General features: G+C 50.0%; 1 protein-coding gene across 1 annotated transcript in view; it reads right to left on the reverse strand.

Annotated features, from left to right (window-relative positions):
• Window positions 1–25,190, reverse strand: part of GALNT17 (polypeptide N-acetylgalactosaminyltransferase 17) — a 209,646-nt gene that overhangs the window by 146,071 nt on the left and 38,385 nt on the right. The window contains exon 2 of the mRNA XM_010409779.3: window positions 7,407–7,590. Within this exon, the coding sequence (XP_010408081.1) occupies window positions 7,407–7,590 (184 nt within the window). The remainder of the gene's footprint in view (window positions 1–7,406; window positions 7,591–25,190) is intronic.

The raw sequence follows: 25,190 nt of genomic DNA on the forward strand, positions 1-25,190 counted from the left end.
GGGGCTGGAGCCCCAGGAGCGGCTGAGGGAGCTGGAAAGGGGCTCAGGCTGGAGCAAAGGAGGCTCAGGGGGGACCTTGTGGCTCTGCACAAGTCCCTGACAGGAGGGGGCAGCCGGGGGGGTCGGGCTCTGCTGCCAGGGAACAGGGACAGGAGAGAGGGAACGGCCTCAGGCTGGGCCAGGGGAGGCTCAGGGTGGGCAGCAGCAGGAATTTCCCCATGGAAAGGGTGCTCAGGCCTTGGCAGGGGCTGCCCAGGGAGGTTTGGAGTGCCCATCCCTGGAGGTGGCACTCAGAGCTCTGGGCTGGGGACAAGGTGGGCATCGGGCACAGCTTGGACTCGATGGCCTTGGACGGATTTTCCAACCTCAGGGATTCTCAGATTCTCCTAAGCTGGGTGCCTTCCAGCCTGGCAGAATAAACCTGCCTGGACCACACAGAGATGGGACAGACTGGGCAGGACAGAACACATGGACAGAAAATATCCAACAATCCATTCCTGAACTGCAAATCTGCTCTGGCTGTGGTTGAGCCCTGCTCTGAGGCACAGCTCCTTCATGCCAGAGCTGTGACACTGATACTCACTGCTTGATTTCTCTACTTGCTCTCCCAGAAAATTTTCAGGTGGCACCTTTCCAAGTACTGGAAATTATGACTTTTCCTTTTTTTATGGCTGAAGCTATAAAAAGCCAAGGGCAAGAGTGTTTTTCACACAATGCTGGATCAAACCCACAGCCATCTATTAGGAGAGAATGTGCACAACCAGTCCTGGCTTTTTCCTAGAGCTGTAAGGATCTTTTAATACACTCCCACATGTGATTCAAAGGGAATTTCACATCTGAGAAAGTAATTTTTTTTTCATTCTTCCACTGTCTTGGTTCCTCTCTAGTTTTGGCTTCAGCTGTTTGACGAAGAAAAAGCCCTACATCTTGCCTCTCTTTTCCTGGCTGTTGTCTGGATGTAGGGCTGAAGCCCATCAAAGCACTCTTTGCAGAAGGTAAAATAATGAACTGCAGTAACACATTGTGCATGCAAGAGAGAAGGAGCTCTTCTGACCTCCTTTGTTTGCAATAAGCAGCAATCACAACAAATAAACAGGCAAGAAACTCTATTTCCCAGCAAATACCACTCTCATAATTCAAGTAGTTTGTTTTTGTCTGCTCAAACGTTGTCCTTCTCCTCAGACTCACTGCATCAAGCCTGGCTGCCCAGCCCAGGGCAGGACACGAGTGACCAGCCCATCCCCACAGATGTGTGCTCAGGGATGTCCCAGGTCCTTGAGGAGACCATCTCTGAGCTCTCCCACTGGCTGCAGTAATATCTGCACATCTCAGACACTTCTGCCAAAGCCAACATGGTCCTGTGGGGGGAGGGGAGAGGAAAAAAGCATTTTGTTTCATTAAAGGAGGCTGTGTAACCTCAGCTTTGGGGAGGAAATGAGATGAGATGAGATGAGATGTATGGAGCAGTGACAGGGGCACCTCCTGCCCAAGCTGTGGCAGGTGCTGAGAAAATACCTCATTTCAGAGCCTTGGTACCAGAGAAACCTGAGCCAAAGGCACCTGCAAAGCCAGGGAGTTGAGTTACTGCCACAGCAGAGGAGAGCTGCTCTTCCCCACAGGAAAATAAATATGATGGCACATGAAACTTCTCCATCAGAGCCAACCAGAGGGCACAAACCCCCTGGCACAAACCGTGGCCAGGGTGGGCTCTGCAGGAACATTCTGGATCCAGCACAGGAGAGGGGAAAGCAGGAGTAGTCTCATGGGCAGGAGACTCAATGCCCGGTCTCCTCTTGGGCAGTCCTGATGTGTGTCAGTCACATCCACACTCACCACTCTCCAAAGATGCATTCTGTTGTGGTTATAAAGCCAAAATGGAATTCTTGGGCCCTGCAAGCTGAGGGGAGGCTGAGGCCCCAAGGCAGCCCCACGGCAGAGGGCAGGAGGCCCTGCAGGGATGGGGAGAAGCCCCAAGGGGAACAGGGCCTCTCTCCACCCCACAGTGTGCTCTAGCACTCAGCAAGTGCACACTGAGAGCCCACAGAGGCCACACACGGACCACTTTAGATAAAAATTAAATCAAGGCTTGATTTCGTTTCTTCAAGTTAAGTTGTCAACCAACCACCCAAAGTCTACCCAGAAGCCGAAACTCTCCATGTTCTGCACCATATCCCAAAGAAAGGCTCTCAGCTTGCTGCTCCACAGGACCCTGGTAACAAAGCAGCCGAAGGCAGATGGTGCTGAAAGGCCCAGTTGCTGCCGGGCTCCCATGGCAGCAGCTCCGGAAATAAACGCGTGATTCAGGCACTCGAGACAGGCGTGTGACAGCTCTGAGTCAGCCCCACACACGCCGCAGTTAAACCAAGCCAGCGTGAGGAGCTGTTCCCTCCTGAGCTGATGGCGATGGGAAGGCTCTGCCCAGGGCACCTCTCCAGGCCCAGGGGGCCCACGGCAACCACAGACCGGGTGCTGTGAGAACACAGCAGCAGATCAGGCTCCCAACACCTCCAAAACTTTTCCATCACAGAATCGTGGAATGGTTTGGGTTGGAAGGGACTTCAGAGCCCATCCAGTGCCACCCCTGCCATGGGCAGGGACACCTCCCACTGTCCCAGGCTGCTCCCAGCCCCAATGTCCAGCCTGGCCTTGGCCACTGCCAGGGATCCAGGGGCAGCCCCAGCTGCTCTGGGCACCCTGTGCCAGGGCCTGCCCACCCTCTCAGGGAACAATTCCTTCCCAATATCCCATCCAGCCCTGCCCTCTGGCATTTTTAAGCCATTCCCCCTCATCCTATCACTACACCCCCTTGTCCAAAGTCCCTCTCCATGCATTTCCTGCCGCACATGCAGGACCCCGAGGCAGGCAGGGGAAGGGGTTGTGTCTCCAGGCTGGGAAGCCCTCAAAACATCTGAAAAATCAAACTGTGGGAGTTGCTTATCTCTTACACCATCCTTGATCATCACTGTAATACCTCGAGGATCTCCTGCTGAGAACAGCTGTCAGGAGATTTGCAGCAGCAGGAATGTGTCATCTCCACCCAATGATCCAATAGTCCGAACAATTGTGGGTATTATTTCTCTTAAATCTACCCCTTAATCCTATAATGCCATAAAATACCACTGAATCAGAGCTTAGCAGGATTCCAGAAAGGAACAGACTTTTAAAGAGATAATGAGAACTCCACATTTATATTGGATAGGATGGAAAGGAGAGAACGGGGGAGGCAGAACATACCAGATGGGCAGATTATCTCACAGTTTTCCTTAATATGATTTCTTCAACCTGAAGCATCTGGTAATTCCACTATCAGAGATCAGATACCGGATAAGATGGACAGGCAGGCTGATCTAACAAAGCAATTTTATTTTCTGGCTGCACACAGGAGAGGTTCCCATTAAATCCTGTATCATAGGATAAAACAGAGGTGCATAAAATGCTGTCTCCAAGCAGGGAACATCTGCAGGCCCTGGGATCCCATGTAAATATGCTTCACTTTCAATATAGAAAACAATACATCTCCCTAACCCCCCTATCCTCCCCAGGCAGGCAGTGTGTGCTGAGAATGGATGAACAATAAAACTCACTCAGCAGCCTTATCCTTCAGAGGGTTTTGCAGAAAATTGAAGGAAATCTCTCCAGCTCACTTTTGTGGAGATTTGTGTAGAAGTCCTGCAGGCTGCAGGCAGCACCTTGGGTACTTCCAGTCTGGAAGCAGAGATTGTTTACCAGAACAAGATTTCCTGATTATAGGCAAAGAAATAAACTGTATTTTGGGACTTGTGGTTTTTCCTTCCATTGTTTGTGCTAATTGCAATGAAGAATTAACAGTTTTAGTACAAGCAGTTTAGTACACACAGGAATCTCATCCTAAAGCGACAAAACCCAATCAAGCACCATAGAAATGTCTTCCCAGTGCCCTTCTCATTATGGCACTGTTTGGCAGCAAGTTCTGGGTTAACTCACCCCAAAACACCAGTCCTGCCTTATCTGGCCCAAGGACAAGCTTTCCCAGCCATCCAAACTGGAATCTATTCTTTGATTAACTGGAAAATCTCATGCACACCCAGCACAGCCCTTCCTGCTCAGCAGAGGGTCGGGATCAGGAACATCAGTGAGGTCCAGGTGTGAACAGGCACAGCTCCTGTTTGGAATCAGCTCCACACACGTCATTCCATGGATCCAGAGCATCAGCACCACTGCTCTGGGAACCAGCCCAGGGCAACACCCAGTCCTCTCAGTGGGGAACAGCAGGGAAGAGTTTCCACCTCCCAGCACAGGTGAGCAGCCCCAGCAGCAAGGGGGTAAGGGAAAGGGGAATGGGGAAAGCAGAAAAGGGGAAAGGGAAAAGAGGAGAGGGGAAAGGGGAGGGGGAAATGGGAAGGAGAAAAGGGAACAGGAAAGGAGAAAGGGGAAGAGAAAAAGGAAAGGGGAAAGAAGGAAGGGGGGAGGTAAAAGGGAAACAGAAAAGATGAAAAGGGAAGGAGAAAGGGAAAGGGGGAAGGAGAAAGGGAAGGGGAAGAGGAGAAAGGGGAAGGGATAAGGGAAGGGGAAAGAGAAAGGGGAAAGGGAGAGGGGAAAAGGGAAGGGGAAAGGCAGAGGATAAAGGGAAACGGATAAGGGAAGGGGAGAGGGGAAGAGGTAAGGAAGGACAAAGAGGAAGGGGAAAGGGGAAGGAAATCTCTCAGCTGAAGCAAAGATGATAACCCAAACAACTAGAAAGTGACACCACAATTCCCCAAATCAGGACAAACAAGGTATTTTGCCCCAGCTCCTGGTGCTGGGAAAGACCTGACCTTCTCCTGAACATCACCCTCACACCTCTGGGACCATTTTCCCCAGGGAACCTCCCTCCTTTCTCTGCCTCTGGGCAGGACTGAGAGGCCCTGAGCTGTGAGCTGGGCTGGCTCCTCCTCACCAACAGCACCTGACATCCCTCGGAGCAGGCATATCTGAGTCCCTGGACCCTCAGTGATGCTGACCACGAGGTGCAGGGAGCCTGGAGACACAGAAATACACACAAAATGTGCCAAACTTCCCCTAAACTCTCCTCGCTCTGCTTCCCTTCGGCCACAGGCACAAAGAGGGAGCAGGAGCAGGCCTCAGAGCTCTGACCCAGCACTCAGGGCACGGACACCTGGCCACGTGAATCTTTCCTTAAAAAGAGGGAAAACAGAGGAAAGGATGGGGAGTGCCAGCCTGTGCCAGGACCAGGCCCAGTCCATTGGCATTCCAGACACTCAGCAGCCTTTAGCTGAACCACACAGGCTTCACTATTATATTTAAAACTACTACATGCTTTGTAATGCTTATCAGCTGGAGGGTTTTCAACAGTTTTTCTCCACTAATGCTGCAATTTCAAAGCCATTTAGGCTAATTTCCCTTTACTTGAATCTATTTTAATCAGAGACCAGGATACTTGACTTAAATGGTTTGTGTTCAACCCTTCATAAAATCAGCCATAAACCTGAATGCACTAAATAGCAAGGGAGCCCTGAAGCCAGAAGTAGGAAAAGCTGAAACTTTCCAAACTCTCCAGCAAACTCCAGCCTAACCAACTGTTCTCTTGCAGTACCAAGATAATTGATCCCCAAAACAAAAAGAAAACCAATAAACAAAACGCACTCCTGAAATTCTTACACAGATAAAAGGCACTAAGTTGTGCAGCTGCAGTCAATACCCACAAGTTCTCTCCCAAGTCTCAGCCCAGCTCCAAACTGAAGCATTTTTAATGAACTGCTGTGCCCTGTCCTCTCCCCCACTCTCCCATGGAATGATGGACAGCGGAACTGAGGAAAAATACAACGCGAGCCTAAAAATGTCAGAATTAATCCTTTTCTTCCCCCAAAATCTGAAAAGAAACATTACTTCTCAAATTAATTCCCACCAAGTAATGCTGGCTCTGCTGGAAGTCAGAGTTGTGGATGAGAAATGGAAATCAGCAGCTCAGCCTCAGGTAAGTGCTGGAGAAGGTCTCGCTCCAAGGATTCGGCATGGTGCTGGGATTTGCATATCAGAGAGGCAGAGGTGCAATTTGCACCTGCAATTCAGCGTGCCTGGAGGAGCTGCAGCAGCAAAATGCAGGCTGGGCCTCCATTCCTTTGGAAACTCATCCAAGGATTTCTGCTCTCAGTGGCTGACAGCCCGGAATGCTCCAAGGGGCTGCTCGGGATTCAGGCAGCGCCCGGAGAGGGGAAGGAACAAGAGCTGCCCCTGCTCCCAGAGCCTGGACAAGCTGCCAGCACCTGGGGACACAGAGCTGCATCCCTGGCTGCATGATCTTCAGTGCTCTGCAGATGCCAGGCAACAGCTTTGTCACTGCCCCAATGGCACAGTGATTGGGCACGGATCTTTCACAATTGAAACCTCTCTCAGCTCATTTTTTTATCAGGGATTTCACTCCAGGCCTGGACAAACTGACACTTTCCTATTTTGAAGAACACTCTGGCAGCTGTATCTAAAATGAACCTTCACAAAGATAAACTTGCAGCATGTCTTTCCTCCTCCCCTTAACAAAATGATGTGTCACCTCTTTTAAAGCCTCTTCTGTGCTGCTTGGCAGGTAAACACCACCAGCACCTTAAAAGCTCAATCAAAAAAAGGAGAGGAAGGATATTGTCACTGTAAAAACTCCCTTTAAAGGCCCAGATCTCCAGCTGGAGATCCCAGAGTGTCCCAGGAGGATCCCTGTGCTGAGAGGAGCCCAGGGCCTCCAGAGGTCCTGCAGGGACGTGAAGGAGCTGACAAGGAGGGAGGGAGAATCTCTGCACACTTTTACAGGGTAATAAACACCAAAAGCTCAGTGAAAGCAGAGCTGAGCTTCTGATGGCACCAATTCCACCCAAAATCCTGTACTGCTTTAGGAAAACAGAGACAGACTGGGAAGAAATTCACTCCTTTCCCCTGATAAATCATCTTGATGAACTCTCTCACTCTCACCAACTACCTGAAACAAGGGTGGGGCCAGGTGGGGACCACTTTCTTCTCCCAGGTACAACTGACAGAACAAGAGGAAACGGCCTCAAGCTGCGCCAGGGGAGCTTCAGGTTGGATATTGGGAATTATTTCTTCCAGAAGGGGTGGTCAGGCCCTGGCACAGCTGCCCAGGGCTGGAGTGGAGTCCCCATCCCTGGAGGGGTTTAACAGCCCTGTGGATGTGGCACCTGGGGACATGGGGCAGTGGTGGCCTTGGCAGTGCTGGGGAACAGTTGGACTCGATGATCTTTGAGGGCTTTTCCAACCTCAGTGGTTCTGTGATTCCACGAGCTCAGTTCCAGCCCAGCCACCCCAGCCTGAATGATGAGGGAAGAGCCGACAGCACCAAACCTGAGTGTGAAAGCCACTGGCACTGCTGGTGCTCAGGTGACAGCTGAACACAACCACTCCCTCCTGGAGCACCTGGCACTCACTTGGTTGGGCGATAATCCGGGATGGAACGGTCCAGAGAAATCTTCTCGCTGAGGTAGGAGTTGTAGCCATACTTCTCATGGGGTCCCTTTGCTTTCTCCTCCTCCTCAGGGGACAGGGTGGCTGGGAGGCCACCCTTGCCACGGCCACCATAGCCCTCAATGAGGCCAAGGGACTTGGACAGACCTGAGGGAAAACAAAAACATCATCACTGGTAAAACTCATCATTGGAAAAACCCATCCTTGCTAAAACCCATCCCTGCTAAAACCCATCACAGGTAAAACCCATCACAGGTAAAACCCACCCTTGGTAAAACCCATCCCTGCTAAAACCCATCACAGGTAAAACCCATCCCTGCTAAAACCCATTGCTGTTATTTCCCAAAGAAACAAGACTACTCCAAAACTCCTGGGTGTTTGGGTTCCTGGGTGTTTGGGTTCCTGGGTGTTTTGGGTTGGTTTTCTGCAAACATTCCAAATTCTCCTTCTTTGGCCCAGTGCTGGAACAGAAGTGACTCAAGTCTTGCAGTTCCTCGTGGCTCAAGCACGCTGCTCCTGCCAGCCCTGCCCCTGGCGGGCAGCTGATAACCTGTCCCAGGATCTGTGTATTTATTCAGTTGGTGGGGAGGTGATTCAGGCCTCCTTCCCACTCTTGGAGAGGTAATTACATGGAAGGTTAGATGTCCCCAGGAGAGGGATAGGTTGAACACAGAGCAGGAATAAAATAGGGTTGGTTAAGTGCCTGCTGAATGAATTTTTGCTCAGTGTGAACAGTGAACAGCATACAAATGGTATGGATTTAGAAACAATTTCCCCTCAAAGCTTTCTTATCTTTTAAAGTACAGCATTCCCAGACCCTTATCAAGGGGAATTATTTATTTATATCTGTATAGCTGAAGGACATAGGCAAAGTTCAAAATGAGCTGCACATAAAGAACTCCATGGATGATCTGTGGTGCCTGTGGGAAGCCGAGTCCATGCTCATGTTATTATTCATTAGACAGAACACCTGCAATTTTAATATTTTTCATTAGCAGAGATTCAGTCTCCTTTTGTCAGAAACATAAAAATAATAATGATGGATTCTGTTTTGCTTTTTTGTCTGTTTGGTTGCTTTTTTTTCCTAACAGACACCAGGGTATATTCCCATTGTTTCAATGACAGAGGCCTGACAGAACAGGACAGGTTTTGTCACCTCCGAAGCTTCTGAAGGGACAATAACCTTGAGGCTGGTCCAGCTCCCAAACCTGCCACTGACTTCCATTGTCCTGGACAAGACATTCCTGCCTCCCCACAGATTTAAACACTTTTTTCCTCAAAAAGTAGCACTGAGAGGCAGGAAAAAATCAGCTGGGAATGTAAATCACAGTCGGAAGCACAGTTTGAAGAATTATTATTAATTATTTTTATTATTATTATTATTATTATTATTATTCCTTCTGACAAGGAAGCTCTGAACATCCTTCCCTGCTCCACCAGAGCTGACAGAGCCCCTCTGACCACACTGGGCTTGATTAGGTTTTGTCTGAGGACAGCAACAACAAATCAACTGCCAGAGTTTGCTGGCTGTGACGTGGGGATGGATCCCACATCCAAGCTGCCTTTCCCAGCTCCAGGCTCAACAGGAGCCAGTGATCACTCAGGAAGGCTGGGAAAGGAGGCACTCTGTGGCCTGCAGAAGGTCAGCAGATCCCTCTGTGAACTTCCCAACCCCAAATGCTTCCACTCCAGGAACCCTCAGCATCTCCCAGTTTGCTTTTAAAGCTTAATTTAACTTTTCTTGATTCATTTGAACCCATTTCTCACTGCCCCAGTGCTTCTGCTTTTGGTGCTTTGAAGGCACACACCTGTAAGAGGGGCTGCAGGGAAGTGGGGACTTCCTGAGGAGGGCAGAGGCTCCATGCATGGAGGACACTCAGTGGGATGTGGGAACCAGGAACATCCCAGCACCTGGCTCTGCTTAGAGCAGGTTTTAAAAACACAAGCTCTGGTTATTATCAACACTAATAACAGATAATTAACTCAGACACCAAGGCAGTGCTTCTCCCAGAGCTCCACACTTGAAGCCAGCAGGGAAAGATGATCCCTCCAAGGCTAATCCATCCCCCACAAGATCCCAGTCAGCCTCCAGAGGTTCTTATCTCTGGCTCAGCTAAGGGAATTGTGCTCCCAACCACAGCACCTTGGTGAAGGACCTGGAATTCGAGGTGAGGAACCTCCCTCTGTTCACAACACCACCAGCCACAGAGGCCACGCCGGCCTGGGGGCCTGAGCTGCCCTTTGCAGCAGTAGGAGATGCCTGGAGCAGGGATGTCTTTGCCAGGCAATTCAAACTGACAGGCTGGGTGCCCTCTCCAAGCAGCCAAACTCCAATCCTGCTCCACCAGGAGAGGGATGGGAGCTGCTGGACAGCCCAGGACACCTGCCCTGCCCACCTGAGCTTTTATCACACAGTTCAGGTACCCCAGTGCCCACTCTGTGCCTCCCAAAGCACAGCCAAGGCACGGGCAGAGCCAACCCGTGCTCCCAGGCTCGGTGGGAAGCTCAGTGTGAGGGTCCTGCTGAACTCTGCTCCCTACAGAGGCACCAGAGAAAGGCCAAACATGACTTTATACCCACCAGCTTTGAGTGGCAAACCTGTAATGCCATTAACTGCTTTATTCCAAACCACAATCAGGGCAACACTCAGATCCCAGCACACATTTCTCTCTGCTCACTCGGTTTGTTCATGATTTCTGCATATTCTGTCCTTCTACTACTCCAAGTCAGTAAATGCTGATAAACCAACATCATTTAACCAAAGGAATCAATCAAATGGATCCATTTGTGCTGGGCAGGGCTCACCTCGAGCCCACCATCCTCCCTTCCAGGAGAGCACCAGGACAGGCCCGCAGGGAGAGTCATGGAGATGAATATTCCCAGGTGGGATGTGCCAGGCAGGATCCTCTGGCTGTCTCTGTGCTGGTTAAACATTTCCTCTCCAGTCCAGGCTGTCAGGAGGGCTCAGCAATGTCACTTTGGTGTGTGGCACTCAAAGCAGGAATCAAGGAACGTTTGGCCAGGAAGATAATCCATGTCCAAACAGAACAGGAGATTTGTTTCCAGCTGGCTGAAAAGGTGCCTCAGGAGAGGCAGAGCTGAAAACAAATGGTCACAGCCCATCCTCATCCAGTCAATCCATTCACTGGCTTTTATTCACCACATTTTTGGGCACCTTTCTGTGAACTTGAGGTGCCTCTGCTGTGATGTCAGGAATTGCCCTGAGCGCAGCCCATGTGGCTGCTCAGGATATTCTGGGATTCCATGAAAGCTGCTTGAAATTGGCCTGGAAGGGCCAGATGTGACACACAGAGACACCATGAGCGAAACAGAGCAAGAGCATGGTGCCATCAGCTCATTTCCTGGGAGAACAGGGCTGAAAGCACAGAGCCAGGGCTGTTCCCGAGTCACAGGGCGAATCCTTTGTCATTCTGGGCAGGCACAAAGCAGGAGTGCTGAACCTCTGCCAGGAAGTCTCTCCTGATGCCTGCTCCAGCCTATCTCTAGTGATAAACACCACTAATCCCCACAAAAACTCTTGATCTTTGGAGTGAATTCAGCCTCCAGGGAATTCTGCAAGCTCAGGAGATGGGAACAGGCTGCATGGAGATGAGGACTTGGTGCAGATCCCAGCTCTGAGCAGCCACGAGCTCCACTCATCCCAAAGCCCCACTCACCCAAACCAAAACCAGGACTTTTTTTTTTTTCAGGATCTCCTAAAAATTCAGAACTTTGGAACAAATAGAATATATTGCTATTGTACTGCAGGAATAGAAGGGAAAAGAAAAACCACAACACCACTTGGAGCTGCCGAGATCTGAGCCCTTCCTGCTGAAAGGGCCCTGAGACAGGGGATCCCTGGGGACTGGCAGGAGTTGGTTTTCTTCAAGATGATATGAAAATTTAATCTCTACAGCAAAAATATTCCTAGACTGAGCACAGTTAGAGTAAATATATCCGGTTCTTCTCAAGCTGAGTGTATTTCAGGAGGAGCCAGGAGTTTTCTAGGACAGAGAAAACCTTTAGTGAAATACAATCTAATGTGATTCCCAGCCTTCATTTCCAAAGGCTCCCCGGGAGCTAGAGGGGGAGAAAAGCTTTTTGCTCCACATCAGCCTGGATGAAGGAAAACATTAACCCTCCCATACAACCCTCAGCTGAGGAAATTTGTGACTGAGGGGGCTGGGGAAGAAGGAAGAGCCCTGAAATGAAAAGGCATTTCTGAGAAACAGGTGCTGAGTGGGGGCAAGGAAGGAAAAGAACATCAACCTTGCAGTGCCTAAGGGGGTCACAGGGGGCTGGAGAGGGACTTGGGACAAGGGATGGAGGGACATGACAGGGGGAATGGCTTAAAAATGACAGAGGGCAGAGTTAGATGAGATATTGGGAAGGAATTCTTCACTCTCACCCTGGCACAGGGTGCCCAGAGCAGCTGGGGCTGCCCCTGGATCCCTGGCAGTGCCCAAGGCCAGGCTGGACATTGGGGCTGGGAGCAGCCTGGGACAGTGGAAGGTGTCCCTGCCATGGCAGGGGGTGGAACTGGATGACCTTCAAAGTCCCTTCCCACCCAAACCATTCTGGGATTCTAATAAAGGAAAGATATTTGGAAAAGCAAAATTTTTAGCTGCATCCTTCTGTATTTATATCTCCTGCAGCACGAGCTACAGAGCACACACAGCTCAGGGTGAAAGCCACATTCCAATAGGGAAGAGGAACACAAAGCCCCCCTTCTCCAGAAGAAATAAATAAATAATACTGAAATAGTCCTGGAAAGCACAGGAACCATGAAAACAAAACCAAAGCAGATGTCTCTGCAAAGTGCAGCCCTTACTCACTTAAGCACAGTGCATTTTCCTGCCCCAAGAGCTCTCACAGGGGTGTTTGTTCCTGGCCTAAGTCAGCCACAGAGCTGAAGGCCACCAAGCAATCTCTGGCGTGGGGAAAAAGCCAAACTGGGAGGTAAATGGCCCAATGTGGGAGTGTGTGACCTGGAGGGGACAGAGAGAGAGAGGACACAGCAGAGAGCCTCTCAGGGCATTGATGAGAACCAGCTACAAAGGGCACAATGTCCCAGGAAATGCTGGAAATGATGGGAGCTGCTGAAGTTTTTAGTGCTGTGCTGCTGATCGCTGCAACACAGACTGTTAAAGGGAGGGCTCATTGCTGAAAAGGGGCATTGGCAGAAGAACAGGCACTTTCAGAAGAACAGGCTGCTTTCCTCTGCAGCTTTGGTGGAACCTGGGGCATGGGATTTTCTCTCCTTGCAGCAGTTTTTCCACCATTTTAGCCGGTCTTTGCTCAGAGCTGTTGTTTTTGGGGTAAATAACTCCCACTCCTCTGGCTGTACCTGTGTGCCAGGGAACGCTGTGCTGCCACAGGGCTGTGGGAACTGGGCAGGGAATACCAAACACAGCTGAGCCTGGCAGCTTCCCTTGCTGTTACAGCCTCCCCAAAGCATCCTTATAGTCCTGCAGGGGAAACTAAAAGTAGCAGTAAAGGGATCACAAGCTGAGAGTTTGCTTTCTCCTGGGGAAAAAAAAAAAAATATATATATATATAAAGTTTTAAAATGAGCTTAAACAGTAGAGCCCAGTGAAAAGCCAGCATTTCCCTGAACCCTGTACAATTCTATTCACTGTACCTGCTAAATTGACTTTTTCCAGGGCTGACCACTTATCAAAAGGTTATCCCCCAAATCAGATGCTGCAGCTAAAGGGTCAGTGCTTCCCCTTCCACTGAACAGTCCTTTTCCAGCAGCTGGATTTTAGCATATCAGAACATCTCCCCCAGGGCACAGAGCTGCCTGCTGTCCTTCACCCTGCAAATGATGTGTTGGTTTGCTGCAGAGATTACCATGAGCATGGTGACTTTCAAAAGTGGGGGGGTCAAGAAAACTCCCACCCTCTGCCTTCACGCTGAATGACAAATGGGAACTCAGAAAAAGCAGCAGATGAATGGGCCCAGGCTTGGCAAGCAGGGATTTTAGCAGACACAGACTGGAAATAGAACATATTTTACCTGTACTCCAACATATTGCATCTCTGAAAAAGCTCCTGCCTATGAAAAATAATGTGAATAATGCTGGCTGAAATGAATTTGTCCAACAGAGCATTAAGATTTCACTTAAATAATTGTGACAGGTGGGGGTGAGGGAATTGAACCCATTTTCTTGCAGCCCAGCCAGGCAAGGACAAAAACCAGGATGGGAACAGCTCATTGCTAAATATATTTAATAATACAACCTTTTTAATGCCAGGCTGGATGAGGCTTGGAGCACCCTGGTCTGGTGGAAGGCGTCCCTGCCCATGGCAGGGGGGGAATGAGATGAGCTTTAAGGTCCCTTCCAACACAACCACTCTGGGATTCTCTGATTTAAGCTTAGATTGAATGACGACCTGTAGAAGAATGTTTTAAACCCAGCAGTGCTTAAATCATTATGGGAACAGCCAGAAACATCAAGGTTTCTCCCCACCTTGCACTCCTTGGAAAGGAGGGAGAAGGGAGCACGGTCACTGCACAGGCTTGAAGTCTCGTGTGAAATGTTTAAGCACAAATATACATTTATATATCCACACCCACAGGGATTCAGAAAAGAAGTTTTCTTATCAAATGGGAATGGAAACAGAGGGAAATTACCTTTGGAGCCAGAGGGAGGATGAGCACCCAGAGCAAGGACAATACAGTCATCAGGACAATGTCAAAGCCTATTTAGCCTATTACACTACCAAGTTCTGCTTCCAAATTATCATTTCCCAATCAAGATTTGCCCCTGGCACAAAATAACAGAAATCCTTCCCCAGGCTGAGGCTATTTAGTTCTGAGGAATGATTTATTTGGTTCCAACACCTGGGACTAGTAAAAGAGCTTGGACATCGCTCTGTCCTCCCTGAAAGTCCAAAAATAGTGGCATTTACCACTCTGTTCACATTGATGAAATAACTTGTTGAAAAAGGCAGAACTTGGCAGCAGAGCTGGTGCAGAGCAGAAATCCATCAGCTAAAGAAAGCTCTGTGCAGCTCAGCACTGCTGCCACGGGAGTCTCAGGCAGAGAGACCTTGTTCAGACACAAAACACGAGACTGAAGGTGATTCATGTCCCAGGGAAAACCTGCACACGTGTGAGGCATTCCTGGCGATGTGAGAGCAATGCCCTTCCCTGTGGGTACAGCCACCAGCACCCCAGGAGCTGTCCTGCTGCTGGACCGCCCCTCCCAAAGGGGAAATCCCACTCAGGAAGCCAATCCCTTACAGCTGTTACAGGTTTGTCCCAAAATGACCAGTTACACCCCACTGCCCTTCGTGTTCATTCACATTCACAGCACCCGCAGCTGCCTGGGAATTCTGGATAACAGCCTGGGATCCAGGAGCAGGGAGGGATGAAGGGTGCTGGCAGAAAAGGTAAAGAAAAGAGTTTGTTGCAGCAATCTCACCTGCATGTCATGACACAAATACAAATTTACACCTCGGACTGACATATGGGATCATCACATTCTGGAAATACTGGAGGAAAGGGAGGAAAAAGAGGCGAAAAAGAGCAGATCACAGCGTGTAACAAAAAGGAAAATCAGGGTTAAAACCATCGCTAAGATCATTTAGTGAGACAGCTGACTCCAGTTACACCACACCTGTGTTTGAGATGTCAGAGAACTCCAGAGAACTGGCTTTAGTGAGCCCTGCCTAAGGGCTGCTTTCAGGGATTCAGTATTCCTGGGATTCAGGCACAAGCATTTCCCCACCAACACACAGCAAGGTATTTCCATGAGCTGGTCAGAACAGTCCAGAGCAACCTTCCCATTGGCTTCTCCCTGGTCTGTTCCAGTGGCACAAATCTCCACAAAGCACCACCATGCCCAGGCAGCAGTGAGAAAGCACAGCGGAGCCTCAGAGAGGGGAGGGAGCTCTGTGAAGAGCACCCAACACAAAATCCCAGACTGGTTTAGGTTGGAAAGGACTTTAGATCCGATCTCATCCCCACCCCTGCTCCCAGCCCCAATGTCCAGCCTGGCCTTGGACACTGCCAGGGATCCAGGGACAGCCACGGCTGCTCTGTGCCAGGGCCCCCCAGCACAGCCAGGGACAAGTGAGGAGACCCAAGCAGGGAGAGATGAGATGCCCCACAGAGCAGAGCACATCCCCCAGCACAGCCCACCAGGACAGCAGCTTCATCCAAGGCACCAGAAGCACATCTGCAAGGCTAGAGCACCCTTGGTGAGACCTCTGCCATCAGCAGCCTGGGCTCAGTGCAATTCCAGGACCTTCATCTCCACCACTGTCACTCGGCAGACAAAACACTCCACAGGCTCCTCCCTCTAGCCTTTGGGCCATTTCCCCCTCCTCAGACGCCAGGCCCATGCTGGGGGAGCAGGGCTGGCTGCTCCAGCCCAGCCTGAGCCTGGGGTCACCTGCTGAGGCTCCAGGACCACAGGGGCTCTGGGCCCACGGCTGCTGCTGTGGATGCTCCGTGAGAGGAGGATGGAGGGAATTATGCCAGGCTCTCCTCACCCTGCCAGCAGCCAGGGGAAAGAGCCACACTAAAAGCTTTGCCCAGCCATCCATCTGCTGGGAGGGAACCCACAGGGAGCTAAAACCTGATGAGAAATCGTAAGGGGAGTCTGTATTAGCAGCTACCAAGGCCACAGAGCACAACCCATGGCAGGGCCTGACGCTACAGATCTGACACTGTTCCAGTAACTTCAGAGATCAATCCAGGGCCTGTCACCATTCCAAAGACAGACAAGGTCCCTGGCCCCGGCACCTAACGGGGTATTGATTCTCCACACACCTGAGTGCGAGCTTTGCTGAAGGGTGGGCTTTGCTGAAGCCCCCAAACCGTTCCCAGCCATGTGCCTGGCTCGGTGCCTGTGGGTGGCTCGAGACACAGGAGCTCGAGGGAGCAAGGCCAAGGGCAAAAACAACCTTGCACATTTACACCGGGCAGCCAAGGGCCCATTTGGGTGATGAATTAAGCAATTACCTGCAGCTTTACTTTTAGGAGGCAGGCTGCAATTCAAGCAAGAGAGAACTTATCTTGCTCTCCTCTCTGAGCTGCCAGGACATCGCTCTGGCAGGACACTCTCCTACGTGCCAGGCTGCTCAGAGGCCATGGCAGGAGCAGCTCTGTGCCCAGGGAAATCACAGACATCCCATTACTGGGAGTCTTCAAGGTCAGGCTAGATGGGGCTTTGAGTGACCATTGGAACAAGATGATCTTCACAGGTCCTTTCCATGCTGAGGTTGGAAGAGTCTGGAAACTTCTTTACTACAGGCAGTTTCAGAAGTTCCCAAACTCTTCCATCCTCAGCAGCAAAACATCAGCCCTCACATTTGTGCTCAGGGAGTGATTTCAGAGGCCAAACTGCAAACTGTTCATCCGCAGGTAGTCACTCCCACCACCACTCCGGGCTCAGGCAGACCTTTTGTTGAGCTTTCATTGCTGCTTTTATCCTCCAGTGCAAAATTTCAGTTCTTTGGGTAACGCAGTCCATTCCCACCCAACCATCACGACCCTTCTGCTTCCAGGCAGAGCTGCTGCTTGGGCACAGAGATGTCAAACTTCAGTGCCAGCCCAAAACCACACAGCCAAAGGTGGAGAAACAAGGATTTCCTAAATCCACCTTTTCCCAGAGTAGCTGTGAGTGGAGTTGCACCTGCAGTGTGATGGGATTACCACAGGAACTGGAGCAGAACCACGGGAACAAGCATGGAAGCGGGGAAAGAACAGAACCCACAAAAACACAAGCCAACAGTTTCTGAACCCCATTCAAAGGTTATAAATAATATTTAGCATTTTTATTTTCACAAGGAATCTGTGATTTCCAGATCGTGTCTCTATAGCAAGCTGTTAGTGTTTGTGCTTTCCTCCAATGCATGTGCCTGTTTTCCTTCTGAAAACATTTCCTCTCTGTATAGATTGGCCTCTTGGAAAGGGGAAAATCGTTGCCATTTGGCAAGATAAGAAATAAAGAAACCCCACAGTGGAAGTGCAGACGTCATCAGTGCAAAAGTGGCTGTTCAGGTTTTGGGCTGACTTTTGTGGGTAGGTGGGAGGTTACACAACGCTGTGAGCCCCGTGCACAGGGCACCCCCTCCACAGAGCCCTGGGAGAGGCAGAAACTGCAGATGGTCACCAAAACACCTCCCAGGCTACAGCACCTTACAGAGGCCTCCCTGTTTCCCACTCCTGAAGTGTGGGGAAGGGAGGAAAACGCGGGTGGTGTTTGTAACCCAAGGCCCAAGCAGAGTTCAAGGTCACTGAGACAGGCTGGGCACCAGGGGACAAAGAGGGGACGTGGGGGTGTACCCTGAGAGCCCCACTTGCACAGGGGCCCTCAGAATGCTGCCAGGTTTCTCCAGAGGGGCCCTTTGGTCCAAATAATCCCTCCCTGGGCTACCTCGAATGTGCTCATTCTTTAAAGACCAACAGATCAGAGAAGGGATGACATTGCCCAAAATTGGCTTTCCCCAAAAAAGAATGTAATTTTGATGTGAGCGTGGCTGCAGAGAGAGGGTTTACAAGTGCATCATCAGCAAGTGTGTACAAGCTTCATCCCACTCATGGCATTTTACTGAGCTGTGAATGCACTAATTACTTTTTAAGGTCAAGAAAGTCCATTTGGCAAGGGTTTGCTTGGTGCATTTAACTTCTGTGCTCAGGCACTGTCCTCACTCAGTGCCCAAGCCCATTTACTGCTGGTTTTGGGGTGTGCACTCAGTGCTCTCAGACACACAGAGCACCCCAGAGAGTGCTTGTGCTCTTCAAGCTCCTTCCGTCTGTTTGTGCTCTGCCAATGGGCCGTAGGGGTGACACAGCCAAAGCCAGAAATAAAGGAGCTAATTTGGCCATTAGAGAGAAATCTTCTCCACTGCAGTGCCTTTATCCCTGCACACATCTGCAGTCTCCTGCCAAACACGGCAGCCACGGAGCCGGGCTGCTTTATGTAAGGGATGCATTGTTGGAATGAGCACAGCAGACGCCTCCTGGACACAAACCTGGCATTGTCCCAGTGCCACCCAGTCTCTGTGTGGGGAAGGCAGAGCTTTGTGTGCATCCAAGGACCCTGCTACCAAACCCAGCTCGCTGAAACCACTCAAGTGCTCAAGGAAAGCATGAGCTGAACTGCTTTGCCTCGAGGAGTGAGCCGGAGCTCACCCTCCACCATCCACGCACATCTGAGAATGGTTACACTGCTCAGCATTGGGAACAGCTCCTCAGAGGCCCCAGATCTGTGACTGTTTAACTCTGTGTTTCTGTAGAGAGCTTCTGATGATAGACACTAAGTGCTTTAAAACCATAATTAATGCTCAAAGCACTCCTGAGAGGCAGCTAAATATAGGAATGGGAGTTTCAGCTACCTGGAGTAGGACTGTCCTTGATCCTTTGTAGAACTCTTGGTACAATTCACAGTATAATAGGGTCTCGGTCCCATTGTGTTTGAGGCTCCCAGAGAATTCAGGGGAAAACACACCTCACTCCTTATCTAGGTGTCAAACACAGAAAATAGTTTATCCAAGGTGACTTAGCCAAGGATTAGTGTTTACAGACAGAACCTGATCTCTTAGGAAATTAGAGAAAGGAAATTCGAGAACCTGCCATGGCAGGGGGTTTCCTCCAGAGGCCCTGCCCTCTGGAGTGACCACACCAAGTGACAGGTGGCACCTGAGCACTGACCACTCTGCTTTGGCTGCCAACCCCTGGCTCTGTGGCTGATCTGGAAGGACCAGATCAATCCAGAGGGCCTTGGCCACTCCAGCACTTCACAGGATCCCATTTTTAGCCGAAGAGGAGCGTCTGGAGCTGTTTTGTGAGAGCCAGGTGTTCAATGAGAAGAAGCCCCTGAGCTGGATCATGCACCCAGGTGTGTGGTGTCCCCATGGGCCTCCCTCAGCCTCGTGCCCTGTGGAAGGGATTCCCAGATGTCCTGGGGAGTGCCACCAGTGCCAGGACAGTGCACCCCTGCCACTGCATTTTTCACTTGGGGAGCAGAAGGCAAAGAGGACTCACAAAACGTGGCCTTTGCCAATCCTTCCCTCTGGAGGAGCTGCATGACTTCCCAGGCCAGCACAGTCCTCATCTCCATTCTCCTTCCCACCCTCCCAGCCCTCCAACACACACACACCTCCTTCTTCTGTCATTCCATCCTGCCTCCATCTCATTTCCACCCCTCTGAGTTCCAGTCTCCTTCCACACCACATCCCCTGAACACTTCAGTCCTTGCTCCCCACAGTCCCCTCCTGTCCCCAGCACTGCACATCCTCTGACCTGCCCTGGAGCAGCCAAGATCAGGCCTGAGACTCCCACCCAGACTGCCATGAGTACTAATTAATTCCCCCTAAAACCCGTGCTAATGAGTAACCCTGCAGCTGCCCAGCTCACAGGCAGTGACTGCTCTTTTTGTGTTGATACTTACAGTTTAAAAAAAACCTCTAAATGCCTTCCCATTGCTTGTCCTAGACAGGCAGGGAGAAATCCAAATTGTTAAGGCCATATTTTAATTAATTCCCAAACTGATAATCTTAAACAATTTGGGAAGTATCTTGCAACAGCTCAAAGTGAATTATATCCTCCCCTCCCTCTTCCACCTCCCTGAGGAACACAATCAGCACCCACCTGCCAAAGCTTGGCCCTCCTCACTCTGCAGCAAAGTGAAGGAGTTAAGAGGGCAACAAAAAGTGTTGTTGTACAAAACCCAGGGTCAGCAACCTCCTTTAGCAGCTCCCTGCCTTTGCAGGTCAGGTTTAGCAGGGAATCTGCTGCTCTCTGGAAAATGCAGCCTCGGTGGACATGGAGCTGCCAAACCCTGAGCCCCATCCCCTCCCAGGCCCAGGAGCTGCTGTGGAAAAGATGCCCTAAAAAGAGGAGAGTCGTGCTTAAAATCCCCAGAATGAGAAGAACAAATCCAAGCAGAGAATGAAAATCTGACCTCACTGGGAACATGGGACAGACGAGAGAAGCTGAGGACCTGAAGTGGGGACACCTTCCTCTGTGGGGACAGGTCACTCTCTCCCCTGACTCACTCGAGGGCTGAAGGGGATCATTTCTTTTCCCCCACTCTTTCCTAAAGACATCTTTCCAGGATCTGCCACTTTTTTCTTCCGTCTTGCCTTGGCCAAGCCTTCCACACCCCCAGCGTGCAGACTGTGTTGTCCTTGGGGAAAGGACATATTTTAATTAATTCCCAAACTGATAATCTTACACAATTTGGGAAGTATCTTGCAACAGCTCAAAGTGAATTATATCCTCCCCTCCCTCTTCCACCTCCCTGAGGAACACAATCAGCACCCACCTGCCAAAGCTTGGCCCTCCTCACCCTGCAGCAAAGTGAAGGAGTTAAGAAGGAGGAAATATTAAGGGTATTTCCCTTCTGAGCAAAGCAGCTCCTGCTTCAGATGGGCGTCAAGAGAGAAACCACAAGCATTACTTCCACTTCTCCATGTTTACTTATTAAGGAAATCCCATTTTTGGACAACACCTAAGAGCAACTTGGATCTGTAATTCAAAGAGAATAACAAATGGTGAGCAGGAAGTGAGGAAAGGCAAGTTTTGGGCTCAAGTCTTGCATTTCCTGTACACACTTTCACAGTGGAAGGTGACTGCAGGACTGCACTTGCTCTTCAGTGCTGCTTTTCCAGTCTAAAGCTTCCCATCACACCAGAAATTCCCATCCTGCTTCCCCTTTCCCACAGTCACCCTGTGCTCACAGCCCTCCGGCATCTCCACAGCCAAGTGGCTTCCAGCCCATCCCCACGCACAAATCCTGCCCTGTGCACCAGCCAGCCCTTCCTTTTCCTTCCTTTTCCTTCCTTTTCCTTCCCTCCCCCTCTCCTCCTACACTTTCTGTGCCATGATCCACCCTCCTGCCTCAGCCGTCTCATCCCTACACGTGCTCGAGGCCCTCAGGAACATCCTCCAGTGCCACCGACCTGCTCCAGTGCCTTTTTCCTCTCAGAGAGGGAATATTGGTGTTTCTGGCTATTAAAGCATCTAATGGCAGCATTCATCCCCCTCTTCCTCAAAACTGACCCTTCTCACTTCACCCTACCAGCAGACAACCCTGGGTACCAAAACCCTTTTATTCTGCACATCCAGGTTTTATTCCTCTGGATACATTTGTCTTCAGTTTTCAAATTATTGATGGAAACATTGCCTTCAGAAACCCAGAATCCAAACCACCAAGGTGAACATCTTCAGGGGCTGGTGCTGATTTGGCATCAACTACAATTCAGCCTTGAAACAAAGACTGCAGGACTTTGAAATCCGAAATTTGGAGTTGAACTTTCTAAGTCTGTGAGAGCCTTCCCTGGAGGAAAGGCAGGAAGAACCGTGAACCTGATGCACTGCTGTGCTCTGCAGGAACTTCAGAGTGAGCCATTAGATTCATTTGCATGAGTCAAAGTAAGTTTTGAGCCTCAGAACCCACAGCTGGGAGCCCTGGGTGCAGGGGGACAGCACCTGAAGGCATTGCAGCATTTGGCAATTACTCTGCACACCTTCTGCTGGGGATTAAAACAAGCAGTGAACTCCTGAACCCGAGGTGCTGAAATGGCTTTGGAGCAGTCTGACCTCCTGGGAGTCCTTCCTCTTGCCTCTGTGAGCCCCAGGACACATCCCTTTTATCTCAAACGGACCAGTTTGCTGCAGGTCAGGGCTTTCGGAGGGGAGCGTTTACTGAACCTCATTTCAGACCCAGGAAAAGTTTTCTCTGTGACACATCACCCCCATTACCTACTTGTGTCCATCATCACTTCCCTAATTTCGGTACCAGGCAGAGAAGGAGCAGCTGGAACCAGGTTTTTTCCTCTGTTTATGCAGGGGGCAGGGCAGGGCAAATAGAACACACAAAAATACAGCACAGAAGTAATAAATGTATTTGTACTGCTCAAGGTTTCTGCTCCAAACTGGGGCTGGCAGGAGTTTGTGGTACTAGGAATTATCTTGCTAAAAAAACAACAACAGAACATCCTTTTTAAAGGTCAGATTCTCAGGAGGATACATTTAGAAGGACAGTATCACATCCTCTAGGCCAAGCAATTTGTCATATTTTCAATACATGCTTGGAAGGGATGCGCTGCTCATTTCAACTAGAGCAGCCTCAAAAATCAATTGTTTTCAGACCAAGGCTTTTGAAACAGCACATGTGCTACACCCCAAACCCCCCAAAATCCCCACCCCGTTTGCCAGCACAGGCAGAGACCCTGCCAGCCCAAGGAGAGGCCTGGGAGGGGAGTGGAGACTGGAAAATACTCTGCACAAATGAAGGCTAAATGGACATTTCTGGCTGTGCTTTGATGTCCCAGCACGGCTGTTCTTCTGTAACCCAGAGCAGAGGGAAAAACCTCAGGATGAGAATATCTGACAGAAAAAAGACAATATATGTTTACTAATGTTTCAAAAGGTCCCAGGGCAAATTGCCCAATTTTGCACAGATTAATTAGAGTCATTAGTTAAGTCATTAACTGTAAGGTCTGTGAAGCACCGTGTTATTTTATTGTTCTTTTGTACTCAATGAGATCTTGATACATGACTGGGTTTCCTGAACACCACCTAGGCACAAATAACCAATGACAACAGCAATAAATGAATATATTTAAGGTGACTGCAAGACTCTGGGGCAAGCCTCTGTTAATCAGCACAACTTTATCACCCTCAGGAGGGAGGTGAGCCTGGCCTGGGGGCTCTGTGTGCTCGTGCCACAGCAAAGCCAAGGAGCCCCACAAACTCCCCTGGGTCTGAGACTGGGATTATTGCATGGCTGAGACTGCAGGCACTGAACGGAATTTTACCAAATCTGCTTTTATCTTTTGCAGTGTCAAAACTCTGATCTGCAGCCAACGCTGACTTATTTTTAAACACTTGCCAGTGTGTTATAAAATGAACATCCCTCCCCTCCCCAGGCTGGGGAGAGAGGAGCTGCTCCTCCTCCAGGAGCAAACCCCATCTGCTGCAGCTCCTGGGATCCACCACGTGGGAGGAAGGCAGGGCAAGAGCCTGGTGGATCCAACTGCACTGAGCACTCAGAGCTCTGGGCTGGTGGGGATCAGCCAAAGGCTGGACTTGATCTTGGAGTCTTTTCCAGCTGGGATAATTCTATCAATCACCAGCAGGATGCTTTTAGGAGCACCTGACGGGCAGCCTGTGCCCATTTCTTGGTATCACTCTCTGAGAGCTCATGGAGCTTCCTCATGTGAGTTGACTGCACTTTGTGCTGTAAATACAACTTCCTCTTATTCTCCACCTTAATGCCTACAACCCCCAACATTTCCATCAAGCTCTTCCCTCGCAGAGGCAATGAAACCCCAATGAAACCCCAAACACCGGGGCTGTGTGTGGGCTGTGCCAGCCCCTCAGCGCCGTGGTGTTCGTGCTGCACAGGAACGTCTGTCCACAGAGCAGCAGGAGAAATGCTTCCCATATGGGCCCTGAAATAAATACCTCATCCCATAATTCCCCATATGTTACATGCCTGTAATTGTCTGCAGAAAGTAACTTGCTCTTTATGTGAAAAAAAAAAAAACAAACACCAAAACCCTGCTGTGCATATTTCTGGCTTTTATTCAGCTTGGCTCTGTGAATGCTGGGTTAGGCCATGCATTAGTCAAATGAAATAATAAACAGCTGAAAATCATTACACAAGGCCTAATCCTATCTTAAGGATAAGTCTATATCCTAGACTTAGTAATCAAGTACTAAGTCCTATTTCCTATTATTAGTAATGGGAAAAAAGTGTGATTCTGGTAAAAGTTTTCAGGGAATCACAATTAATGGCCAGGAAAAAAAAATCAGTAACTTTTCTTCTCAGGTTTGATTCTCTATTCAGAGTAATGTGGCCACTGCTGCCGTGCCTAAAACAAGCACATCATGTTTTCATTCACATAATTCCCTGTTCTGTGAAATTTAAACAAAATCCGTATGTTGGCAGCAGCTACCAAATACCTCATGGCCCAAACCACTACCAGCAGCTCCACAAAGCCAGTTTTTCCCTCCTTCCAGCACGCCACCCTTCCAGGCCATCTCCTCTGCAAAGCCACACTGGAGCAACAACACGTGGCTGCAATACCTTGTCAGCAGAGGAGGGAGGGAAATCACTCCCCAAGGATGCTGTGCCCACGGTCAGGTGGAAAAGCTGACATTTGGGTGCAGCCAGCTGAGCTGGAAGAGCCCAAAGCTCTTTGCAATCACATGGATTAAAACTCTCCAAGTTCGGAGCTCAGCATTACCCAGCACACGGGGCTGGCTGAGAAGGAGTCTGGTGGTCCCTTCCTTTCCATCAGGGCTGGATGGTACCTCTGGATGGACAACTCTGAGTCCCACCTGGGATCCTTTGTTTCATGGGCAGAGGTTGTTTTTAATCACCAGTCGGGTAAGGTAAAGGCAGAGAAGGAATTCCCCCCTGCACCACCACCAGAATTAGAGGCAAGTGGTCCATGACCTTTATAAGTCCTTTGTGTCACATACGCTGCAGAAATACAGAGAAATAGCCTAAATCACTCTTAGATTGGAGACTCACTAAGACTGCTCAGGCCTGGAAAAACAGAGAGTTTGGAGAATTTCCCCCTCAAAAGCCAAAGCTTTGGGCAGCTGTGACTGTGGGAGCACAGCCCCTCACGGGAACACTCCGGTCACACAAGTGTCACTCCCCAGTGTCCCCAGCAGAGCAGTCCCGCCAAACATGACATCAGTCACACCCCAAAAGTCCACCCTGAGGAACACGTCTCCAGTTCCCTCACTGCTGGGAAGGAGCACTTCCAGGA

Source organism: Corvus cornix, chromosome 19 (genome assembly GCF_000738735.6).
Source record: "Corvus cornix cornix isolate S_Up_H32 chromosome 19, ASM73873v5, whole genome shotgun sequence".
NCBI classification, from domain to species: Eukaryota; Metazoa; Chordata; class Aves; order Passeriformes; family Corvidae; genus Corvus; species Corvus cornix.